This window comes from Aphelocoma coerulescens, chromosome 5 (assembly GCF_041296385.1).
Source record: "Aphelocoma coerulescens isolate FSJ_1873_10779 chromosome 5, UR_Acoe_1.0, whole genome shotgun sequence".
Lineage (NCBI taxonomy): Eukaryota > Metazoa > Chordata > Aves > Passeriformes > Corvidae > Aphelocoma > Aphelocoma coerulescens.
In genome coordinates this window covers 31440231-31465697 of record NC_091019.1, presented here as the reverse complement: position 1 = coordinate 31465697, position 25467 = coordinate 31440231, and the positions used below count along the sequence as shown (strand labels likewise).

Here is a 25467-nt window from a genome sequence, read left to right as displayed (position 1 = left end):
CTCTTAGTGACACCTTCCTAAGCACCCAAATAATTTTTAAATGCAACTTACTTCTGATGAGTTTTACAAACAAATTATTACTTTGGATCCACAGGAAAAAGATTAATTCATTACTCATCAGACTATCCAGTAAATTGGATCTAAGCATTTCTATTATGAAAATTGACCAGCATTATGTCTCACTCCTAAAGATACTTGACTGGAAAAGACTTCAGATGTAGTGTCAGAGCAAAATTTTAATTTATATCACTCATATATTTTTTATATTGTATAAATAAAATCTATTTTATATAAAAAAGGCACACATATTTAAAAACGCTAAGAGCTAATACATATCTCATAGGGGTGTTTTTTATTACCTCTGACCTGCAAGGCAGACAAAGCTGATACCAAGAGAAAGAAGCTTCACTTTCTTACTTGGAGGGAAAGCCTGGCTAAAATATGTAACATCAGTGTTCCTGGATTTTAGAGTTATAAATACAAACAAATACACTTTCAAGTAGTGTTGCAAATGGATTCGTTGGGGTATTTCTGCTTTTAAAATTGATTTTTATAGGGATTCAACACTTGGTACAGAAGAAGACCCTGCAAAGCCAAGACATAGTGGTTTTGTGCAAGTGCACTGCTGCCCTCTCCTGGGTCAGCTCCGATTCGCTCCCGTACTTACACCACCCAGCAAACCTTCAAGGGGAGCTGCACCTCCAAGACGGTCAGGACGGGTTTGGGAGCTCGACATTTAAACCAGATAAAGTAAAAAAGTGAAACACATGCACATGCAGAATAAACGCAGGAAGTTACTGATCATTATACAAACTGCAACAATTCATCACCTTAATTCCTTAAATTCTACAGCAGTTTGTTCCTTTATTTAGATTGAAGACATTTTTCCTAATATCCACCACAAGGGTTGTCAAGCATTGGGACAGGCTGCCCAGAAAAGCAGTGGAGTCATCATTCCTGGAGGTATTTAAAATATATGTAGATATGGCACTTGGGGACTTGGTTTAGTGGTAGACTTGGCAGTGTTTGGTTAATGGTTGGACTTGACCGTCTTAAAGGTCTTTTCCAACCTAAATGATTTTATGACCTAATGTCAGAGAATCCAAAAGTGATTTTCTGCATTAACAGCAGAGCCTGTGGGACAGCAGGGCATGCTGAAAACTAAAATAAAAAGGCAAGCAGCAACTTTCACAAGAGCTTTGAGACTATTACTGCATGACTGCTGCAGCTCATAATGCACAGTAAGCACAAAGTTACAGAGACTCTTAAATTGCTTTGATTTCAGCAGTATTAGAACAAACACAAATTTTTCTATTAGAAAAAACCCTGCTTTTGATTACCCTGCATAAACCCAGGGTAATACATGGGCCCAGGTATCCTTCCCACTTACCAAAGCTTAATGACTTGCCTTACGTAAGCTGAGCTTTAACAGGCAGAATGCAGGTTTAGCCCCAAGAAGGCATAAGACAAAACACACAGCTTAAGCCTCAGTAGAAGAAGAGCACAGACAAACTACTTTTAATTTTGAGATGCAACTGCTAAGAATGAACACTGGCTCAGACACTGCAGTTCATCTGAAAGGCAACTCATTCAAACCTTAAAGTCTAATGTTACTGATAAAATTTAGTATTTTCAGAATGTTTTAATGCAATTGACAATTACATTTTAATCAACTAAATAAGCATAGTCTGAACATATGTATTTAATCAACTACACAGGTATAAACCCAGTCCCTCAGGTCAAGGAAGCAGAAAAACAACCAAGGTGGACACAGTGGCAGAGCGCATTCCGCAGGGCAGGATGGCCTGGACGAGTTCAGGAACCAGCCCGAGATGAGCAGCACTCAGTTGTTACCAGCCCCAGCACAGCCAATTCCACTAACCTGGACTGGAAACAACTGGTCACAAAGCAGTTCTCAAACTGCTCAGACTTCTGACCATAAGCTTCATGGAAGTTAGCACTGCTGCACAGCTGTAGGACATCCTACAACTCCAACCTGGGTACAGTCTGCAAAACAAACTCTGCACTAGGAAGGCCTCAGCTGAGTAGTGGTATAGCCAGTTTTTAGGAATACACTTCAAGGAAAGACTTGTTCTCCATGAAAAGGGTCCAAAAAAGGAAGCAAGAATCATCAAAGCTAGAAGTTGTCATCCATAGTATCCTAGTGGAGTAGTATTCTTGAGGCACTCTTCAATCTACAGAAAAATATTCAAAAGGGATAGCATTTTCACATTTCAAATACAGAATACAGCTGCAGAGAGCAAGGTAACAAATTGTTTTCTATATCCACCGATGGAAGAAGGAATAGCAGCAATGTTTCTAAATTGCAGCAATAAGGTAACACATCAAGAAACCTTTCAGTGAGAGGTAATAATAAATAACAAAACAAAACAATCTCAATAAACCAAACCAAAAGGCTTTAAGAAGAGGTTAGACAAACAATTGCTAAGGAACAATGTATGGGTGAATGTGTGGGGTTTTATGTATATATTTGTATATTTTATTTAAATGCATACATGGAAAACCAGTGATCTCCGAAATATCTTCCAGTCTATTCTTTATTAACTCTCATAGTAAGTACCTGCAATGCAAATGAGAAAACAAATAATTTAATATACTTCTTCCCCAATGTAACTATTTCAGTGACATGAATCCCACAGCTTACAAGCAGCATATATTGGTCACATGACCTTGAATATTGCTCACTGGCACCAGAAATTAAACAGATGAAACAAAGTCAATGCACAAAGCAGAGTATGAGAGTACTTGAGAAACATTAGACATCCTGGACTATTACCCACAAGCCAGCAAATATCAGGAAAAAAACACTCCCTAGAACCCTCTGCATAGGCGTACGAGCATCAAATTTACATACAGATCAAGTACCAACACCATATAAACCATCACTTTGAATCCAGTCAATGCCAGTGCATTTTAGAAACAGTTCACAGAAAGGGCTGCTGATGCAGCTGATGCAGCCCTTTCTGTAGGCACTTTTCTTCTGTTACTGTATTAAAATTCAAAATTATTTTGCAAAAGCTAAAGATCACTATCACGAAAACACTATGAGAAACAGACCTAATCAACAAAATATGCTTTAGAACTAGACCATGCTGGTGGTCTACCTCGTAAATACAAAGAAATAGAGCTCACAAACTATATATGCAAGCCACAGGTGATTTCTCCAGCTGTTTATATGCTTAAGTGAATACTTTCCAAGGCTATTTTAACTATGCGTTTTGAATGTAAAACACAGATGATGCGAGTGAGAAATAAAAAATGCTATCTCCCAAAAATTACTCTCCTGCCAAGTAAGACAGCAAACTTATGCAAAGTCTAAACATCCAAAGTAGCAAAAATCCACTGCCTATTTTCCCAGTACTGGCATTTCTTATTTAAGTTGTTAAAGCAACCAAAAAACCCCTCATCTTTCTGGAAGCAAAAAGGCTAAACCCCTATTTTCCCACAATTCTTTTAACTATAGCTCTTTTTTTGTTTGTTTGCTTGTTTTAACCTTAATCATTCATTAAATAAACAAACTTTTTTACAATACCGTTTTTTTAAACTTCTAGATGCTGTACAAGCAGGAAGGGGAAGGCGACTGTACAAGAACTGCTTAAGGACACCTTTAATAAACGATAGAGAAGGGGATTATTACTGAGTGCAAGGAGCTGGTAGCTACCACCCTTCTGGCGCTCTGACCAACCGGGGAGTTATCCCTGATTGCTGCAGCCCGAGCTTTCCCTCCCACCTTGTGCCTCAACACCACCCACCCAACTGTTCGCTGCCCACCAGTAGAAGGCTCAAAATAAGAAAAAATTAAGCATCAAGAGGCCTCAGCCGGGGGAGTCACTTTAGAGACATTATCTTTTCTGAATTCTTGGTAAGTTCAGAGAGGTTGTAACAGCTTCTAGCAGCCCACAGCCAAAGGACGGCTTCGAGGGAGCCGGCGACATAAGAGAAGGAAGCTGCGTGTACCCTTTCGGTGTCCCGTCAAAGCACGCCACCTCCCAGCAACCCCCAGGCTGCCTCTTCTCTGCCGTGCATTGCTTCCCTACCGCGCTAAGCGACCTCTTCCACCCCGCGTTGCTTCCCCGCTGCGCTAAGCACTCCCTTCCGCCCGCACCCTCCGCGCCCTCAGCGCCGCCCCCCGCGCCATCCGCCCGCCCCCAACCCCGCCCCAGCCCCGCCCCCGCGCGGCGCACGCGCCGGCCCCACCTCCTGCGGTTGGGCGAGCGAGCTGTCCGTCAAGCGGCGGGCGCGGCTGAGCGCCAGTGAGAGGCGGCCCTGGGCGCGTGGGCGGGGCGCTGGCGGCAGCGCGGACGCGGCGGGCCTGGCGCGGGCCCGGCGCGGTGAGGGACGGGCGGGGGCGTTTGGTCATCACTGCGCTTTTACCGGTGGGGTTTTGGCTTCAGCGCTGCGGGGTGAGCCGCGGAGCTGGTCCCGGACTAGCGGGGAAGTCGACAGGCGTACGGGAGCGCCTGTGCTCCGGGTGGTTGGCGGGCCTGGTCGTTACAGGCTGAAACTGTTTGAAAAGAGGCCGCATTAAGAGACTTGTCTTGTATGCTGAGCTGTTCCAGGCAAGTAGGGGTGAAGTATGTGTGTATGTTTGCTTTAAGAGTAGAAATGAGGAGAAACTACCGTCGAGGCAAGGAGAGGCGTGGATGGAGCAGTCACAAGCGCAGCCACCACCCCCCCGGGCACGGAAGACCCAGTCACAGCAACCGCGCCGAAAGGCAAGTACCGGCAGCTCGGCTTGGCATGGGCTGGGCCGTTGGATCTGACACCTCATTAAATGTGCGGAATGGTGACTTCCTAGAACTGAGAGGGTTGCCGCCTGAAGATCTAGTATATAGTACTTCTGGTGTATCTTGTCATCCCTACTGGGAGTGGAATTGCATTGATTTCTGGTTTATTGTGTGTTCACAACGATACGCTGATTTTAAACTGAGATGCGGTTCCGTGAGCCAGTCCTTTCAGCTGTGCATTATCTTCCATAAACCCTTCATCAATATGCAAAGATAGTTCAGGGAAGAAAAATAAAATTACTTCATTCTACCTGCCTGTTTATTTTAAGCCTCTGTGTTTACTGGTGTAAACTCTGTCATTAGAGGATCTTCCTGAATGTTTGAAAGCATGATAAGTAACGTGGGGTAATAATACCACATCTAGCAGATCGGGAAAATGAAACAAGGCCTCAGGAATAATCCCCTGCCTTGAAAACTGATCCTTTGAGTAAAGCACGTTTTATATTTTAGAACTTACATTTGCCTATGTCTGAGCTGTTTTTATGGTTGCTTTTTCATTCCCCTGTTCTTTCCTTAGTGCCTCTTGCAGGACTAAAAGAAGACAGTGCTTTGCTTTAATACACTAAACTTTTTTTTTTAAAAAAAACCTTATTTTTAGGAAAAGAGACACACATATGAGTTGCCACACTAGTTGCACTTGTGTAAGAAAACTTAGAAATGCAAATGGACACTACTTCAGTGAGCAGAATTAAAAGAGTTTCCTTACAAAGCTTCAAAGTTAAGTGCCTGGGTTCGATCTGGGGTGTTTTTCCCCTTGTATACCTGTTGTGTTCTTTAACTATTTTCAAAGTTGTGTAATGAAACCGCGGCGGACCTGGTATTAGAAATAGAGTTTCTTTGTCTTTTCAATAAATTATGACTCTTGCAAAACATCTTCACCTACTGCTTTTAAGATGACATGTAATTGGAGCTGACTTAAAAAGTGAGAATTGTACAGGTGATTCAGAAAACATCCCAGTGGAATTTTGCTCATCAGTACTGAATGTGCTCATGTATATTAGTTCAAAAAGAGGAAAGCTGCAGTTACCCTCTGCAATGTTTGTTAGAAAAGCAGAGGCTTTTCTTGGATTTTTCATTAAACTTGTGTTTATTTTGCATGTTTCTGAACTCATCAATGAAATTCTTGTTATGAAGATAATGGCAAAATATTTTTGACCTGACATCAGTGTTTCACCCACACTGTCTCTTGCTTTGTGCTGCGAAGACTTGCGTGTTTTTAGGAGTGGGTTGTTAATTTAATGTACAATTGCCCAGGAGATCTTTTGCTAAAAAGAGTTAAAGGCACTTGCAGAATCAACAGCCACATCTAATGTATTAGCAAGCAATTCAAGGCTTTTAGGATGCTGGTTTCACTAACTTTCTTGAGAAATTTTTAAGCTGAATATTTTCACAGTTTAATGTATGGTGGGTGATACGCAGAGTGTGCTTAGCACTGCAAAATGGTACTCCATTGATGTCAGTAACAATCTGCTTTCTAGATTCTTTGTGGGAAAGATGTGTAGGACAGTTGTGAGCCTATCTTGAAGGCAGTGCTGTTTTTTCAGTCTGGAACAGGAGGAACCACAGACCACAGTGAATGCAGGCCCCAGCAGCAGTGAAGATCCTTCTTCGTCCAGTTCAATGCAGAACTCTGTAGCACCAGGTAAGAGATGGTGTTTATGGGTCAAAAGTCAGTTCCTATATGCTGCTTGTATGAAAAAAGTAGTAGTAGTAGCTCCATTAATAATCTGGTGTTATGGGAACAATACAAACAGTCAAGTTTCTGGAGAAAAGCAATGTCAGGTGATACAAAAAGATGTAGTAAGTAAGGATCTAGAGAACAGAGCCAAATCACTTTCAGGCCCACAGGTGCTTCTCATGTTTGAAAACTTGTGTGCTTAGAGCTGATATAAACTGAAAAAATACAATTCTGTTTCTCCCTCCAGAAATGCTGCTTTAGGAAGAAAATTAACTACTAAGGAAGCAAATAAAATGAGAGAGCATATAAAAAATTACAGCTTGTGTTCAGTTACTCAGTCTTTTGAAAGGCACAACAATCCACCACTTTGTGGTGTGCCTCTCTTGTGTGATGTGTCCCTCTTTATGCCTTCAGTGTACATTGTAGTCTGTAATAAATACACTCTGGCTAAGTATTTGTTCATTAACAACAAATGATGAAGTAGCAGTGCTGTTGAGAAAGATGTCCTGTTCTGGTTTCCTGACTGGTTAAACAATGCTAGCAAAAACTAAGCCAGTGAGAACATATATTTCTGTACAACAGGAGAGTCCTGAAACAACACTGAGTTCAGGGAGATGGTTTTTGTATATCACTGTTTTGCGTTGTGAGCATGTGTTCGGAGATGTATCCTGCAAGACATTTATTCCTGTGTAATTAGATTCTGTATAGTAAATGTAGTGTGCTTTTATAAACTTTACTGATTCATTGACTAACTTTTTAATTTTGCTGACCTGAATAAATCTCGGTCACTTGTGGCTAAGCTGAAACCTAAAAGATGCAGAAAAGGAGCTGAATGGTAAGCAGCTGTAAAAAGAGATTACTTAAAATGAAATTTCTAGTAGTAGATAGAGTTTTAAATAAAAACTCTTGAAGTGAAATGTTAACAATTGCCTCTGAATTAATTTCTTTCTCTTGAGACAATCTTTCAAAGTATTTTACCTGTCTGCCTCTGCATTCACCCAGACAGGGAAGCACTAAAATTGAGTGTTTCTCATCCCAACTTACCTTTGGAGGGAGCCAAATGTACTCCTGATTTAATCTAAATCCCTCCTATGTGCTGAAGAAAAAGTGTCTTGTTCTGGGAAGTGAAATACTTTATTTGGGTTTATTTGATACCTCATTGTCTTTTTTTTGCTGTCCTACCAAGTCTTTTAACTAAGAATGTCCCCTCGTGATGCATTTATGAGGAAAGACCATTTTTGTTCTGCAACAAAACTGTTCTTTTGTGCCTTTCTGATTGGTCTGAATTTCCTCTTGGTCAGTGATGACGTCTCTTCTGTATCAGTGTAACAGCCTTTGAACACTATAAATAATCTTTTTTTCTCTCCTGTAAGTGGCTCATCTTCTCCTAGTCTGTGTATCATGCTTGGGACCTGTTGGGAGCAAGAGCTTTGAGTCTCATAACTCTGACATTGACGTGAAGAGATGGAATATCAAAGAGCAGTAAGCAAAGTGATCCATCTGATTTTGCCTCTTTTTCTCCCCCACTCCTCCCACCCTGAAGAACTGCCAGGATTTTATTATGACCCAGAAAAGAACCGCTATTTTCGTCTACTGCCTGGACATAATAACCACAACCCACTCACCAAGGACAGCATTCAGCACAAGGCAATGGAGTGCAAAAGACTGAGACTCCTAGAAGAGGAAGAAAAACAAAAGGTATGTTTTGAAAAAGATTGCAATTAGGCTTTATTGTACTCTGGCCCAGGACAGATTATAAACTAAAATCTTCAAATTCTGACAATTTAGTTTCTTTTTCTGGTAAGAATATATAGTCCTTGAAGCCTTTTGTTTGGCTGTTCTACACAGGAATGAAATCAAGTCATTACAAACAGAAAACCTATAAAGATGCAGGAACTGTGCTGAGAATTGCAGTTGTCCAACAATTACACTTGAGTCAGGATATTGAATGCCAGGTTTCAAATTCCTGCCTTGAATTGGCAAAGTGGGGTCGATTTTAAGTTTCTCACATTTTTAATAAATTGATTGATCATATTCCTGGGCCTTGAAGAAACAATCTTTTTTTGAAGAACTTTTTTGGACAGTTAAAATCAAGGCAGGTCTTATGTTTATGTCTGGAAAACCTGTGTGCTTCTCTTCATAAAGAGTTACAGTGAAGTTAATGCTGATGTTGTGTATTTGTAATCTGGGTAAAATTTCTATCAAGGATGCTTTTTCATTACCTGAAAAACATGTCTTAAAACTTTACAAGTAACAGCTTAGCTTAAATATGCTGTCACATGGAAGAAGTGAACAGTGTTATTTTTCTTAAGCAATGAATTTCTCCAACCAGCTCTTCAGTCTTTTCTGTAAAGAACATTTTGACTCTCAAACACTTGCTTTGTCTGAGTATTATCAAAAAGATTTCTTACTCCATAATTCTGCAAAATACTTTGTTCCTTGGTCTACTCAGAAAGTGTTTCCATTAAATTCTAAAAAAATTGTGAATCATGGAATGGAATCATAGAATGACTTGCATTGGAAAGGTCATCCAGTTCCAACCCCAGAGCTGTGGGGGAATGGGGAATGGAAGTGGAATGGAAAAGCAGTTTAGTACAACAGTAAGACTGCATGTTTACTTGCAGTCTTGTTGTGAAAGAAAATTTTGCTGTATAAGAAGAATTTCAGGCGTTGTAGTAAAACCAGAAGGTGACTTTACACCTCCAGGTGGTACTGCTGCTTATGTAGAGTGAAAACAATGGCTGCTAGGGTTTCGTATTTTTTTTCCAGCTTCTGTATTTGCAGAAGTGCTCCACATCTCACAGGAATATATTCTTGTCTACTTATTGTAGTAGATCAGGATGGTGTTGGAATGTGTTCTGAACATTCTGAAAATTTTAATGTATGTAGGCTAGAGGAAAAAGTTACCTAAACATCCCAAACATCAAAGACCCACAGCCATGTTTGAATCTTAAGTAAGTAACTAAGTACAGTTCCACGTTACTCTCTTACAGAAAACAACAAGGGCTGGACTCAACTCATCTGTGCTGTTACAGAGAAGGCAGCTGGGTTTGCTCAGCTCCACAAGTTATTGCAGGTACAATGATTTGATTTGTCTTCTGTTTGCAGTTCAGTTCTGCTGTTAGTGCAACTGTTTCTGTCAGGTTTTCTTGCATTTCTTACTGTTTCATTGGGATGAGGAGGATCATATTACTTAAAGTTAGAAAAAAGGTTATATTCTGTAATTACTAAAATGATGAGAATTCAAATGAAGTTGTTTCCCAATTTTACTTCAAAAAAGTTCACTTTATGTATGTATATGGATATGCTGTTTTGCCACATTGTGCTTTATGAGTACAGCACAGCTATTTTAGGATAAATGCCTTTCAGTGGATGTGACCATTCCCTTGCCCCCCATTAGAACAGCTAAGGTAGCTCAGTTTCAGTAACAGTGCAGAAGGCAAGTTAAGTCAGTGACTTACTGTGTTGTTGTTTTGGCTACTAAAGATGTGCTGGGGTTCAAAACAGCGGGATGAAATTCCATGAATGTGGAGGATGCACATGTTCATGGGTTATGTAAGTTAAATTTCAGCATGCTAGTTATTCAGGCATTTTCTCTTCGGTGATTGAGAAGAGTTCTATATCCTGGCCAGAATTATTTTCTTATGCATTAAATTTAGGCTTGCCTGAATTCTCCTCTCTTCAACCCCCTCACCCACCTACCTGCTTTTACAGGCTAGTCCATGAACTAAAAGTGAACTGCATGCAGAGGAGGAAGATAGAAATTCACAGTCCAGACTCCTCAGTTGCTGGAACCAACAATTTTAAAATCATTGTGGTATGTTATGAGAAATGTAAGTCTTTAAGATAAAGAGAGCCCATCTTCAGAGAAAATTCAGGCTCTTGTAGTCAACTCACATAGGTCAAATTTTAGCTTTTAAAGATACGTTATTCCTGCTGTCAGTTCTTAAAATCTGTGCTCAGTAACTTTAAACAGGTAGGGAGAGGCTGTTCCTTTCCTACAAAGGAAAATTATAAAAAAGGTTGGATATGAAAGCGGGTTTTTTTGGTTTGTTTTTTTTTTTTAATCTGATCACCATGTTCTTTTGAAAGTAAATAGGAGTTGAGTGGATCATTATTGTGGGGCTGGGAGGAGGAGTGGAGAAGATCAAGAGAAAGAAAAAAATGAAAGAGAAGAGTTTTGGGAGTAGCAAAGCCCGTGGTTCAGAGAAGCTAAGTAAACGTCAGTAATCACTTTACATTTCATGATCTTTCATAGACTATATAGGAAGCTCTCCAGGACCAGCTCCTGGCCTTGTAAACAGAGCACTGCATAGGTAGCTGAACCCAGAAGGGACTCAGAAACAGTGTAAGTGTACAGAATTGTTAACATTGGAAAGATCATTTATTGTTAGCCAAGGACTGAATCCTTTACTATCCCTGTTTTTTCTGTGCATGCATTTAAAATGAGTTGGCCACTGATGTTAGAGGTGACTGGAAAGCAGGTGGTGTTAGAGGGATCAGAATTAATGTGTTGTTTCATTTTAGACCTAATGCAACTCCCTCAAGCTGTTTCTCCTGTAAGTTTCCAGTAAGTGTGACTGGTAAGCTTTTATTTTACAGGCAGATGTTGCTTGTGAACGAATATTCACTGTGAACGATGTAGAGCATGGAGGATGTAAATATGGTATCATCAATCTCAGCGGTTTGGGGAAGGAGTCTCTCACTGTGGAGATGTATGACAACCTCTACTTCACAAACCGCAAAGTACTATTTTCTGTTCCTCCTTCCTTTGGTGGTTGCATTCTCAGAACACTCTTCTTGGGAGGCTCTTGTGGAAATGCCATGAGGGTTGGGGAAGGGGCTAGGAGAAGACAATGGAAGAATCTAGAAATGTGAAGCTTGGATAAACACAGAGCCACAATAAACCTGTCTCTGAAAGTGCTCAGTACCAGGGATAGTTGTCAGGAATGTTATACTACAATTGGAATGGAAGACTACATAGAAGTACCACCTTCCAAGGATAGTGCTTACTTCAGACTTGAACTGTAGCTGGCAAAACTAATGTTCTGCTACCAAAACTACCAAGATTTGCATGCTCTTTCTTAAAAATAATTTTGGGAAACTCTGTTTATCCCTAAACATGAGGCATATTTAAAACAGGTTTTTATGATCTCTTCATGCTCAGATTCTTTTAAGAATCTTGAATAATAGGATGTGCTTGGTGCCTCAGTCTGTTTGGTCAGACTTCTCAATGCTGTTCTGTCATTACAAGATGAGTATGAAGCTAAAATGCTCATGCCCTGTTACTGAGTTATTTAGTGGGCTGAAGAGCTGTACCCAGTGCCGAATTTTATGTCATCATTGCATGGAAATAATCTTTGCTTAATTGAATAACAGATCACAAAAATAGTATGTCGTCTTCTCTCTGAAGGTGAATTCTGTGTGCTGGGCATCACTGACTCATCCAGATTCTCATGTTTTATATCCTTTTAAAAAAAAGCAGAATTGTTGTTCAGGTTTCACAAGTCTGTGTCATGCTTCACAGAAAAACTAACTTCAAGGAATACCTCTCCTTCAGTTCTCCCAGAAAATAAGTTTTCTGGAAAACTGAGGAAGTAATAAGAAATGAAATATGTTGGAATTAGTGAGACAGATGTATGGTTCTGTTATGGATATATGTAGAATTGTTCCCATATTAATGGTAAATGAAAGACCATGTTTTCTGCTCTGGAGAATTCCAGCTTCACTAATAGTGTATGTAAATGCCATATCCAGAACGATCTGATGTTTAGAAATTGGCTGAGGCAAAAGAAGAGCAGAGGTTAAGGCAACAACCTTTTTCTGAAGTGAACCTCTTTGAAAGTGGAATGGTTCGTTTGTGTTTAAAACCATCCCATATTGGTTGCGGTGAGAGGAGAATGGAAGTAAGTCAGTAGCATCACCTACAACTTTCAGAGCATGTTCTGCAGGTCTGACTCAGAAGAAGAGGAACGTTGATGGTGTAGCAGAGGAAGCAATAATGAACAGTGCAGAGCCCAGAAGAATGAGGGGGAAAAATTGAATTTTGACATAGGAGAAGGCAGACAACAGGCGTGCTATTAAAGTGCCAAAAGAAATTACGTAGAAAAATATGGAATGGCCTGTGTGAAAAGCCAGGCAATTCTAGACCGACCCATCAGGGGGCAGGAGCTCACCAGGCACGTGCACAGCAGGGGACGAGTTTGGTGGGATCACTTGGTTTGGTGCGTTTGTGCTTTCCCCTAGTTGTGTTACAGATCTACCCCACTGAACTTGAAATGCAGCTTCCAAATTCTATATATACCTGCAATAGTCTTCATAAAATATTTAAATGTAATCTAAAGTGAGTCTTCCTTGCCTCACCAATGTGTGCTCCCCTTTTTCCAATTTATCTCCATGAAAAACAGATCTACATTAAGGCAGTGTCATCAACATGAAAAAGTAAGAAGAATGATCTATGTAGGCCATGCTTATTTTTTTCTTTTTCCTATCACTAGTAAGATACAACAGCATTCTCTTATCCTTCTGGTAGTGAAAATACACAAGCAAGAATTTGAGTTCTTTCTACGTCATTCCTATGAAAGAAATTAAGAGTCAGGACTTAGTTGTAAACTGTAAAGCACATCAGACGTCTCAGGGAAAAGTGTTGTGAGCTGTGGCTGTGTCAGGGCAGCTTGCTTTTCCCACTTATATATATATATATATATAAGGCAGCCTGTTCCATTCTAGGGAGAAATCAGTTTTCCTTAACTCACTTCAGCAAGCTGTGTCTCATGGGAATTGCAGAAACACCAGGCTGTGCCAGTCTGCTTCCAGCATCATTGTTCAGCAGCACTAACCCAGGTAGGGTGTTTTTGTTGGTTTTTTGTCTCCAATTTTTGGTAACAATTATGGTATGAAAAGAGCACATAAGAAAGATTATTTTAACTTTTTTTTCAGTAGTTGATGAGACTGTTGTATTCCTGTAAGACTAAAACAGCTTAAGAAGTGAAATGATGATGAAAGAACTTGAGACTTAATTAACAAACAGTATTCAAAGCCCTAGTTTATTTTTAGCTGCTGCGGTGCTTGACTTTGGCAGGAGAACACCTCACTTGTAAAGTAAACACTTGAGATTTTTCATGAGTAGCTTGGCCTGTAATTAATACTCGTAAGCTGCACACAAGAAGTACTCATATTTCCTTATAGACTGTCCAGAGTCACTGCAGAATCTCATAGCAGCTACTCAGGTATGCTCAGTGGATTAATCAGAGGTGCAAAGCTGTAAATATCTCAGCCCATAGCTCCTTGTACAAGCTCATGTTCAGTTGTATGTAAACCTGACTGACTGGGAGAATACTATGTCTTAAGAGTCTGGTTATAGCTGATCTTTTTTGTTCAATGTTTTTGGGGGCAGGACTTAATTGATTGGACTTTCTTGATAGATGTTAGAACCATGCTTCTTCAAGTCACAGAGTGCAGTGCTCTAATCTGGTATCCATTCAGATATGATCAGTTAAGTTTATACAGAGGAAATCTGTGATAAGAGTAATGGACTCATTTTAAATTTTTGGTGTCTTACTATTTAAGCAGCCATTAAAGCAATATGCATAGAGTCAGCATGAACTTGAAGAGTCACTGAGGGTGGATGGCTACTAGGCCAGCATACCCAGTTGCTCTGTAGAAGATTTTAAGCCCTTCACCATAATGAGATGCTGTGAGTTCCACCAAAGTCCTCCTGTGTAGCATATCCTACTGACTGTTTAGGTATTTCCAAGTTTGACTTAACTTCACTCTCCTTCACTCTCCACTCTCCTTTGTGGGACCCTTGCTGAGTAGATGCTGGGAGAAAAGTAGAACTTACCCTGTCTAAAACTATGTTATCCATCCATTCTTGTCTGTGTCACCTCTGCTACCTGACATATGTGTGTATGATGTCCCAAGAAGGAAGTGAAAACTGATGATGTAGTTTGCTAATTGGCATAAATTTTGTGCAGGAGCTACATGAGTATGAGTCAAATCTAGGGTATTGTTACTTAATTTTTTTTTTCTTTAAATAGGCAGGCCAAGAACTTACAGGTTAGGCTTTGGCTGATCTGTAGTTTATAAAGTAAATGGTTTTTATTTCTAGCCCACTCATCTTTAAAAAATGGCTTACTTAGTGCTATAAGGCAAGTATTACTTTGTTCTTTCCTGCCATGATCAGCCCTCTGACTACTGAATAAATTTCACAGTCTCTCGATACCATCTATTTATGGTGTCCCACTTACAGTCATGAGCTTCCATTTGTTTCCTGTCTCTTGAGTACCAAAAGGACACTAATTGAGTAACACTTTCTCTGCTCCAGATTGAAATGTTAAAAGAAGTATGGCAGTCTAAGAACCTTTCTGAGTTATCATCCTGTCCTAACATTTTATGAATACTTCATGTGTTTCTCATGTCTTCTAGGAGATAGACCTGGAATGCTGTGCAGTTTCAAGATATCCACTGCCTGGTCCTGTGCTTGGTGCCTCAATCCCCAAGCGGACAACTGCTTTAGCACAGGTGATCTATCTGCAAGGCTAGGAACCCTGTCTGTCTCAGTGGGAAAGACTTCTTGCATTCATCTCCCAGCTGCTACTCAAATTACAGCTAAACGAACATCATCTGTCTTCCTTAGGCCTGACACGACGAGTTCTTGTGACCAATGTAGTGACAGGGCATCGGCAGACATTTGGAACCAGTAGTGATGTACTGGCACAGCAGTTTGCCACGCAGGTACAGAGAACCATACGCCGCCGTATTTTCAGAGCACTGCTTCATTGGTGGGCTCTTTGTTCTGTTTGGGGCAGGACTCCACATGCTGTACATGAGGTTGTGATGACAGCTGCTGTTGGATGGGTGTTCTGCAGCAGAGCTGATGTGGTCTGATGCTTGCACACAATTGAACAGCAACAAAAAGATTAACTGATTTCAATCTGTGCCAACGGGGGCAAGTTTTGTTAATATTACAGAGGTTAAAAGACAAGGAAGTACAAAGAGCACAGTAATAGCATGTAAAATTGTTCTGGTTTTGGCAAATAACGTCATTTTCATAACACTCAGTGTATTGCCTCCACCAAGATGGAGAAAATCCCTATAAAATACTAATGGACTTGTTCACAAAGAACTAGAATGGTGAAATAGGAATTCCAGTTTCTGTTTCGCCATTATGTTAGACTGAGTTCCTGCTTACCTAGCCAAACTTTCCCAGCTAAATAGTTGAGGGTTGAATGGAACTCATGAGTTGGCTGAAAAATGTTGCAGTGTATAATTAAAATACTGTTTCTTAATGCATGTGTTAAAATAATTTGACAACTACACCATAGAGCTCAAAAGCACGATACAGACTCTGTCTGTGTAACTTGTAAGATCCTTGCAGATGTTACACAATGCGCTTCTTTCTCTGGGATTCTCCCAGACCCCAGTGCTGTACAATGGCTGCCGTTCGGGTGAGATTTTCAGCATTGATGTGCGCCAACGTAACCGAAAGGGGCAGAGCTGGAAAGCAACTCGTCTCTTCCACGGCTCAGCAGTTACATCTATTCACCTTATGGAGGCTGAACATTATCTTATGGCAGCAGATATGGCTGGAAAGGTATGGTTATGTTGTGTTTAGGATATTCTGTTCCTTTTAGTATCTGGGCATTTACAGGTACTTATCCCACTCCCAAGGGCAGATGCCTGCTCTTAGTATGTAGGACGGAACTGGGTGGTAGTTCCATTTATGGGTCTTCTTCCAGAGCCAGTTATTTATCACAGAATGGTTTGGGTTGGAAGGAAACTTAAAGCTGGTTCCAGCTCCCCTGCCATGGGCAGGGACACCTTCCACTAGAACAGCTTGCTCAAAGCTTCAGCCACCCTGGCCTTGAACACTTTCAAGGATGGAGCATCCACAACTTCTCTGGGCAACCTGTTCTAGTCACTCACCACCTTCACGTTAAAGAGCTTTCTAATATTTAATCTGAACCTACGCTTCTCAGTTTAAAGCCATTCCCCCTTGTCCTATCACTACATACCCTTAAAAATTTACCCTCTCCAGATCTCTTGTAGTCTCCCTAAGGTACTGGAAGGCTGCTTCTGGAGGCTGAATTCTCTCAGCCTGTCTCCATAGGAGAGATCCTCTTACTCTCTGATCATCTTCATGGCCCTCCTCTGGATGTGCTCCAACACATCCAACCTGTAAGTGCTCTCTGCTTTAATACAGCCTCTCTCAAAAAATTCCTTCAACTTGCAGATTAAACTCTGGGACCTGAGAACAGCAAAGTGTGTGAAACAGTACAAAGGTCACCACAATGAATATGCTCTTCTCCCTTTGCATGTAAATGAGGAGGAAGGACTTCTTATAGCAGGTGGGTTGACTTTTCCCCCCTCTACTTGTAGAGTGTATGGTAGTGATTTTCTTATGCCTGAGGGGTGTTTCTTAGATACAGCTGTTAGAAGCTGTAAAGCTGTTAATTCTTTAAAATTCAGAAGAAATTTAGCCTTAGACATACTGTAATATACTATGAAAATGAAGAAATTATGTTATGGATGCACAGCTACTGTAATCACTTCCATGAGGCACTTAACAGCTTTATCTGCTGTGTCCTGCAAAAGTCGCATTATCCTTTCCACAATATGTCTCAAGAGTAGAGCAGAAAACACTTGATTTTGAAATTGAAGGAAACAACACGTAAACAGGAGATTTGGTAATAACTTTATATAGAGACTGTGTATATGTTTAGTTGGTGCTTAAGTGGATAATATGGTGATGGACTGAAGCATTGGCATGTGGGCCTGACTCCTTATAAACTGTCTATACCACTCAGGTTCATTTTGAATACTCCCAGGTACACTCAGCTTTTTGTATTGTTGTATTTGGGGTGGGGAGAGGAAAAGTAGCAATAGATGAAGCAAAATCCTTGTAGTGTAGCCAAGCTTCATAAAGTTACTGTAAAGACAGTGACCTCCTTTCCTTGGATTTGTCAGTAAGTGATGGAATAGTAAGAAGAACTTTTAATTTGACTGAATTTTTCTCCCCTTTTCTTTAGCTTAGGAGCTTGATAAAGAGAAAAGCACTCTTAAGTACTGATTTATCATATTTTTAATTACCTAATAGGAAAGGCACATTTTTCCCACTTTTGTATTATTCAGTGTAAAATTTTGGTTTTGTAAAGTATGGATAAGCACTTTGCCTCTTGTGGGTGTAAAAATAGTCGAGTTGTTTTCCCCATAGACCTTCTGCAGTGACAGTCTTGCAGAACCATGTAAAATCCTTTTAGTGTAATGTTGAATTTTGCTGTCCTTTCCTTTCAGTTGGTCAGGATTGCTACACCAGAATTTGGAGTCTCCAAGATGCTCATCTGCTTAGAACCATCCCATCTCCCCACCCATCATCCAAAGATGCCATTCCTAGTGTGGTGTTTTCTTCAAGACTTGGGGGCAGCCGAGGAGTTCCTGGTTTACTCATGGCTGTCAAACAGGATCTCTACCACTTCTCCTATAACTGACATTTTATTCTCAGACGTGGTCTACAAAGCTGCCAAGCAAAATATGACTTCAGAATCTTTACACCACTCACCCAGCTGTTGAGTCATTATGTGCTGCTGTTGCATCTGCTCTGCCCATCTAATTGTGAACCTCCTTCAGCAGTTCAGCAAATCTTGCTGTATACATCTCAGAGTGCTTGTAAATAAAAGCTGAACACTGATGAACTGTAGGCAAGATTCAGCCTCTCTGAAACCTAGCTGTAAGCCCGTCAAGCTGGTAACTCTGTTGTGCTAGCTGAATTTGCTGTCAGAAGGCTGCTCTAACTTAATCCTAGTTTGGTCACATAACCTCTTAGCTGTGGTCACATCTGCCTCAAGAAGTAGGCTGGCCCAGCAGAGTGAAGCAGCTGCTGTTGAGATGCTGAACACTGTGTTCTGGGCCTTTGGAGTAGCTTTGGTTGGGGTTCCTGCTTCAACTTCCACTGCTTCATGCTCCATGGTTGGAAGCAGTTCAAGGAACAGCCGCTTTCCTCACCCACACTGTCAGTCCTTTTTGCTGGCTCATACTAAACTTTGTCCCTTTCAGATGATGGTAGTGTGCAACTGCCCTTCCACCATCCCCTGTAAAAAGCAACAGGCATGGAGCAAAGCCCTTTTTCTGGTCCAGTAGGGAAGCTGAATGCCCCAGTTAGTTTATCATAGTGTTTCTGAACCAAGTCCACACCCCTAACATGGAGTTTGGTTAGCAGTCTGGAAGGACAGGCTTGCTCGTGCAGCTGTACCAGGACACAAGCCCAGTTGTACAGACCACATCTTTGGGATTTGGGATCACCTGTGCAAAGTCACACCTTCTGCATACAGAGGTACAACTGGGCCCTCAGCTGCACAGTTGTAGTACCAGCTCACAGTAACTGGATGATACCGTATCTGTATTTGAGAACAGTTACTATCCCATGGAGCCTCTTCACCTCCTGCCTGGTAACCAGTCTGGGTTGGGCAAGACCATCCTGCTCTCAGTTATCTGTAGGAAGCACTGACTAGATCAGGAACCTATGAGAGGGTAAAGGCCCATGAACTAGGATGGGCTTTACAGGAAAGACACACTGCACTCAAGTCTTCCAAAATTCTTATTAAAGGAGTGCCAGAACCATCTTTTTCATCCCGGGATCTGCTTGGAGCATTCACATGTAGTTGTGAGATCAGAGATGCCACTTCCCCTGGGGTCCTGCTAGCTCAGTGGCTGAGTGTCCACATGGGTTCTAATGACAGCCATGCTGCACAGCACGTTAGGAGGGCTCAGTGAGATGGCCCTGTCAGAGAACAAGGCTGGGATTCCGCATTCTGAGTGCCTTGTGCCAGTGGCATGGGCTGCACATGCACACAGAGATGAGTGCTGCTGCTGTCTGCAGGTGTGGCCTTTCGCAGCAGTTCCTAGAGCAGTACTCTAACCTGGGCCTGTGTCTTCTCTGGAATGGGCTGCCACCCTAGGAAGGAAGAGACTTTGAAGTCCCACACTAAGCAATCCTCTTTCTGCCTTCAGAGTAAACTACCACCAGCACCCTCTTAGGCATTGTTACAAAGGTTTCTAGCTATCTCGTTTCTTAACAGACGTCATTACTCTTTTGCACCTAAAGCTTTTGGCCAGAGCAACCTATTTATGGCGGGATTGTACCCTGCCACCTTCATCCTGATGGGCCATCAGCTTTGTTTAACCTCACTGCACACTGCATGTGCAGGGAAAGCTCTTAGTTTTTACTCCTCTTTAACAGAGTCGTTGTAGTTTAAAAAGTGGGTTAGTAAAACTGTTCAACCAGTCACAAAATGTTTTTCCCAGAGGAGGAGAGAGTGAGCTGCAGCATGAGCACAGCGCTGCTAACAGGGATGAAGCACTCAGGGTTGTGGCATGAGCTCCCCAAGAGTTCATTGAAGACTTGGTGGTTCAGCCAGTTCATCCCTTTGCATCCCTGAGCTCACTGAACAGACTTCATGAGGGTGTCTCTGGCTTCCAAAAGGAAGCCTCAGAAGTCCCCTGCAGTGCAAGGCACTGTGCAGGGAGATCCACTCCACAAGCCCCATGAAAACCTGAACACAGCCTGTAGGCTTTTGTTTCTTTCCATTGCATTCCCTTTCCATTTTTCAAGTGACTTTGGATAAGAGGGAATTATTCAAATACAGGCACCTGGAAGGGTAGGCCCTGGTAAAAACCCTCTCTGATCTGCAGGGCTCCACACTCATTTCTCCTGTTGTCTCACAAGGTTCAGGCCTAAGCAATGTGCTGTCCCAAGAGACTGTGTTCTCAGGAGCTCTTCTTGCTCACCAACACTCCAGTGTTATGTGTGGTGACCTCCTAACCTTTCTTTGTATTTCATTTACCCATTAATCTATAGAGAAGACAATAGAGAAAGAAAATTCTCCTCATGGGGGTAATGTCACAACTACAGTGTCAATATATTCTGTAAGAAACAGCTGCTGCAAGGGTAATCAAGATGAACCCCAGCAAATACTCAAAACAGTTTCTTCCTTTTCTGAGTATACATTCAAAACCCCCAAATCTTTCTTCTATCCCATTAACAGCCAACTTCTGTTTCCCCATGGGCAGACTGAGCTGTTAATTCCTTACAACTATGGTTCCACTCATACCTCTGGCTTTAGTGTTCCTCTGCAGAGCCTTCTTTCTCACACAAAACAGAGTGGGTGCTGCTCACAGCATACTCTGTGCTGCCCCTTCTTTCCACAGGACAGTGTTTATGAGACCAGGGCATCTCCTGCTCTCCTAAATGGTAAGTCTTGCAGGCCGTTCCCATTGCCTCTACTACCCTTTGGTAACAAAGGGACCTAATTCTCACTTCCTCTGCTTTTCAATTTGAGAAAATACTCCACAATTTGTCTTGATTAGTTATGTTGATTTTTGACATTTTCTGTTGCATCCACAATGATAAATGCACACAGCACAACTTTCAAAAGCATTTGCATTGCCTTAGTCAATAATGCATCTGTTCAGAAAACAGAAGTGTAGTTTACCCCATCTCACTGCAAAGTCCTAACATTACATCTGATAATCAAATCAGTTGCAACATACTTTATATTGATCTTCTTGCTAGTAAACATGTGTGGTTCAAACATTTTCAGGTAGCAACCTACAAAGATCATGAATTCCCTTAAAGCAGAATTAATTCCAAAATTTAAATTAGTTTAGACTCTTTTCAGTGCTTTTAACTCCAGTAATTCCCATTCTGCAAGAACAGACTGTGCAACAATTATGTCCCAGTTACCGTGGGAAACACAAACTAAGAATTGTGGCAGAAAGGCATCTTACATAACTGAAGATAGTTTCTTCTCTTTGTTCCTTTTAGGCAAAACTCATAAAACAAAAGAAAATTTCCTTTCTGTTGTTTCCAAGAACCAAATGCACACACATGCCCCTGCAAACCCATTCACCCAACTAGTGCTTTTGCTGCCAACACTTATAATTAAGCCTGCAAAAGCTCTAAAAAAGGAGAGGGGGAAGCAGGGCAAGAAGAGAGGCAATTTGGCTTCAGTGACAAATAGCAAGCAGTTTACAGGCAGCAGCTAAAGTATATTAAATTATCTCTTTCATTATGCAGCAACAGCAGGACCCTAAGGCAGTTAAAGAGGAACTGCAACACTCTTCCAGTCTGTAGTATCAAAACACAGTATTTGTCTCAGCTTCTCAGCAAGCACTGAACTAGTGGGAGGGAAACTTGAGAAAGGCCAGCCCTGTGTTCCAAGATAGGTTGCAGCATCCCTCATCCAGCAGACACCATTTCCTTGGTCCCTTTGGTTCCCTGGAGCATGGCACAGCACAGCCCACCCAGCTTTCTTCACTGGCCAAACTGCCAGTGCCTCCCATCAACACCACTCTCTCATAAGAGTCTGAGAGTCTCAGTCTCAGCCTTGCTCTGTCCCGTGTCCCCTGCTGCTATCAATCATCTCTCAACCCTGATTAATAAAGCTCTTTACACATAAACCCCCTTAGGTCACAAAAGGTTCTTAGACATAACAGGTAGAAAAACTTCAATTTTAACTTGAAATTTCTAAAGCAGGGAGGAGAATTGCTTCTGGGTCTTTTGTGGTGGTGTTGGTCATGTCTGTTGGTCCCAATTTACTGCAGTACATGGATTCATGGTCTATTCTCCTCTATCATCCTGATGAATAGTGAAACTAAGATGTTAAAAAAATCAATTTACTAGTCACAAATTCACACTGGCATTTTTGCATTTTTGAGTTTAAGAGGGACCTATTCTAACAGGACTAGAAAATTAAGTATTTGGTGTGAGAAAGGGAGAATTCAAACCCAATTATGTACATAGTCTCAAGGTATCCCCTTACAGAAGCTGCTTTCAGAAAAGTTATAATCTGGCAGTGGAGAATTCAGCTTTGGTCCCCAAAGCTTCAGTCACTGGTGGCTGCTTGCACACACTCTATATACTCCATATACTGTTGAGCTGAATCCAGCAGTCAACATCAACCCAAAGTACTTTCTAGACAGGGATTCTGCGGTAAGGGCCTGGGGGCTGAGAGATGCTTGACCCAACTGTTTAAAGCACTTTCCAAATCAGTTTAATATTTCAAAAATGGAAGTCAAAGCACAAAATTGATAAACCTTTTTGGGTAATGTCTGAAAATATAATCAAGATCACCTGCCTTTTCCTGTTGAAACAACTTCTTTCCTATCTGCAGTTCTGTTGATACCACGGTAGTTGTGAAGCACTCTGATGCCTTCCTGACAAGTCATCATCTGCACATCACCATCATACATATGCTATTGCTTCTCTCCAGTGATGCTGAAAAACTGCCTTTTAAGCAGAAACAGAAAGATTTAACCAGCTTTTCAAAATGTTAGAAATCAGTGTGCTTCAGAATCTCCAGGCATTCTTGAAATTAGAATTTCTGTAATCCCACAATTACAACATCTCCTACATAAGGACTTTCACCTATATATATAAATCACTGGTATAATTTTTTTCTGCTTGAGTTATATCCAACAAAAAGAAAGTTAAAAAGCTGAATTCATTTTAATTTTGGCTTGAGATAACTAGCTGCCATTCTACTTTAGCTTTGTTTTTGTCACGTTATACTGTTGATTTTGAAAGCCCTCATAGCAAACTTTTATTCATTTTGGCATTGACATGATTTCATTGTTGATGTACCTGCACTACAAACAAATACATTTTATGACACAATATATGTGCTGTGACTGACAGAATATATATGTCAGCATTGCTTTGCCATGAAAGAGTGCCCAGCTAAAGTAGGGGATGGGGATGAGACCTGGATGACAAAAAGCAGACAGTTCTATCACTTGTCCAAATCACTCTCTGTTCTCAAATTACTGGCAAGCAAAGACATACTTGTTGGTGCCAAATTATATTACAGCCATCATTGATAATTAAATGCAAGGCCAACGCCACAATATGTGGCATTACAGTGACTGACAATGTCAGTTGACAAATGAAAATGATGAGAGGCTGCCAAAATTGAATTATATTAGTATTTAAACCTATTTGGGCTGGTTATGCTGAAAGCAAAAATATGGAGAACGAAGTCTGTGTAACCAGGTGGGAAAAGCCAGAGTCCTGCAATGTTAAAGCCCAGGCTCCCAAAGCAATAGGGGCATTTGTGAATGTCTCAGCACAGTCACAGCAGACACCTGGCATAAATGCAAGGCTGATCTAACTTAATGATGGTGTTTATTTCCACAAATGAACTCTTGTTCATTTGTTGATATCAACAGCTAGCAAAGGTTGTCTTGTTTTCCAGAACACAACCAAAGGTCCAATTCCTAAGGGACACAGATAGGAACATACAGGATAACTTGGCCAACTTCAGCCTGTGCAACTTCACCTGCAAGGCACTGGGCAGGAGAACAAATGAAAAGGAAAACCATTGCAGGGGGTGGAAGTGTGGGAGGGCAGGGAATGAAGGACAAAGCGGTTTTTCTTGTGCAAGTAACTCCACCTTAGAGCCTGCTCCTACCCTGACAATAGCTGCACGTTGCAGCCATGCTGTTCTGCCATCTGTCCCCTGGCTGCCAGTCCCAGGTATACATTTCAGCCAAGAATGGCCTACAGGGTTTGGATAGGGAGTCTAAGTAAAAGTGTCCCCATCTATAAAAAGCTCACATATATCTGCTTCACAGAATTACAGGGAAACCCACATCACCTATGTGAAGATGAATCTTCATGTTGAATTGGCATATGTACCCACAATGGAAATAAATCCATCAGAACAGAGCAATCAACAAGTCTAGGCTTGTTTTGTGGTGCTGTGGGTAAGGAATTAAGTTTTTCATGGGGGCACACATCTTTGCACATTGGTCAGTTCATATGGTTCTTATTTTACTCAATGTTTTCCATAGCATCTCCTAATGAGAAGAGGTGCAGATGCTGCTCGATCTGTCAATAATCAATCTGACGTAATTTTTCTGGCAAGAGATTTACATCAAACAGTCAACTTCAATCTAACTCAGAACATGCTTTTATCATGTCACATCTCAGACCAACTGAATTCATTATCCTATCAAGTAAGTGTGGCAATTTTAACTGCTAAAATATTAACATTACAGTAAACTTCAGTTGACCCAAGGGATGCATTAGCATCTTGACCAACTGCAACTTCATGGTAATTTCTCTTCAGTGTAACACACATAGTGATGATTTCCTAGAAATTTCCTGAAAAACAGTCTCCTTCTCTCTTTGCCCTTGTCAATACAGAAGACTTTTTCACAAAGTAGCTGTATTAGTGTTGGACCTGTCTCATACTGCCATTATGAAACTCACAGTTTGTGCTTTTGCATAGCTCCAGCAATGCTGCTGTTAACTTTTGACAGGTTTTCCAAAAACTCACTCTTGTTAGGTGCTACCCATAACACAAAGCATCTCTCCTAATAGCTCATGAATAGAACTCTCACAGGTTTCTACTGACAGTCCAACCCCCAGCACAACATGCTCCCATGTTGCTTTAGGCTTTTTTTTCCCTAGGATTTCCATTTCTTTCATTTAAATTTTCCATAGAGCTTTCTGTCCACAGACATCCTTTAGGGCTCTTTTGTTTATTGAATCCTAATGCATTAACACTGAATAGCATTGGACTCTGCCAACATCTATTCCCTTCAAGTAGCTAAGCCATTTAATAACCCTATTCTGTTCTGTGTACTCACAGCACCAAATAGTATCAGAAAAAATAAAAGCTATTCTGTACAGGAAACAGCAGGGAACTTAAGCCTTAGATCTTTTTTTTTTCATTTTGAAAAACAAAGAACCCAAATACACCTCTCAGCATTCTCCAGAAGGGGTAACACCAAGTCTGCTGCAGTTTAAGCACCACATAAGACTTTGCTCTGTAGAGAAACATCATAAAAGATTCAGCTCCAGGATAATCAATCAAGAATGGACTCTGATACTGACAGGTTGCTAAGTTACTAAGACCACATATATATTAAAAATGTTTAGACAACATTTTCTTTTTGATTGAGTAGTAGTTCTTGCTTTGA

At 41.1% G+C, this 25467-nt stretch overlaps 1 protein-coding gene and 1 long non-coding RNA gene across 9 annotated transcripts; one reads left to right on the top strand and one right to left on the bottom strand.

Moving 5' to 3' along the window:
- Positions 1 to 306: 306 nt before the first annotated feature.
- Positions 307 to 4141, bottom strand: LOC138110789 (uncharacterized). Of its 2 annotated transcripts, none has more exons than XR_011151058.1 (4): positions 4059 to 4141; positions 3554 to 3626; positions 2517 to 2581; positions 307 to 2195 (listed from the first exon to the last, which is right to left on the bottom strand). It is a non-coding gene; the product is annotated as an uncharacterized lncRNA (long non-coding RNA). The 2 variants fall into 2 exon arrangements; XR_011151059.1 differs by having other exon boundaries at positions 3979 to 4065.
- Positions 4142 to 4286: 145 nt separating this feature from the next.
- Positions 4287 to 18184, top strand: DCAF4 (DDB1 and CUL4 associated factor 4). 7 transcript variants are annotated; one of them, XM_069017504.1, is made up of 14 exons: positions 4287 to 4352; positions 4620 to 4736; positions 6353 to 6450; positions 8030 to 8184; positions 9480 to 9562; positions 10201 to 10303; positions 11089 to 11232; positions 11900 to 11949; positions 13250 to 13329; positions 14914 to 15009; positions 15125 to 15222; positions 15905 to 16081; positions 16721 to 16835; positions 17782 to 18184. In XM_069017504.1, the coding sequence occupies exons 2-14, from the start codon at positions 4627 to 4629 to the stop codon at positions 17973 to 17975; spliced, it is 1503 nt and encodes a 500-aa protein (XP_068873605.1). In that variant the 5' UTR covers positions 4287 to 4352; positions 4620 to 4626; the 3' UTR covers positions 17976 to 18184. The 7 variants fall into 7 exon arrangements, with proteins under 7 accessions (XP_068873605.1, XP_068873607.1, XP_068873603.1 ...); XM_069017506.1 differs by having other exon boundaries at positions 4289 to 4352; positions 4625 to 4736; XM_069017502.1 differs by having other exon boundaries at positions 4336 to 4424.
- Positions 18185 to 25467: the final 7283 nt, after the last annotated feature.

Bases quoted from the DNA above. Each gene is read 5' to 3' on its own strand.
- DCAF4 (XM_069017501.1), top strand. From the start codon at position 4,564: ATGCTGAGCTGTTCCAGGCAAGTAGGGGTGAAGTATGTGTGTATGTTT. The intron at 4,737-6,352 runs GCAAGTACCGGC...CTGTTTTTTCAG, and splicing joins CACAGCAACCGCGCCGAAAG to TCTGGAACAGGAGGAACCAC. The intron at 13,330-14,913 runs GTAGGGTGTTTT...CATGTCTTCTAG, and splicing joins GTTCAGCAGCACTAACCCAG to GAGATAGACCTGGAATGCTG.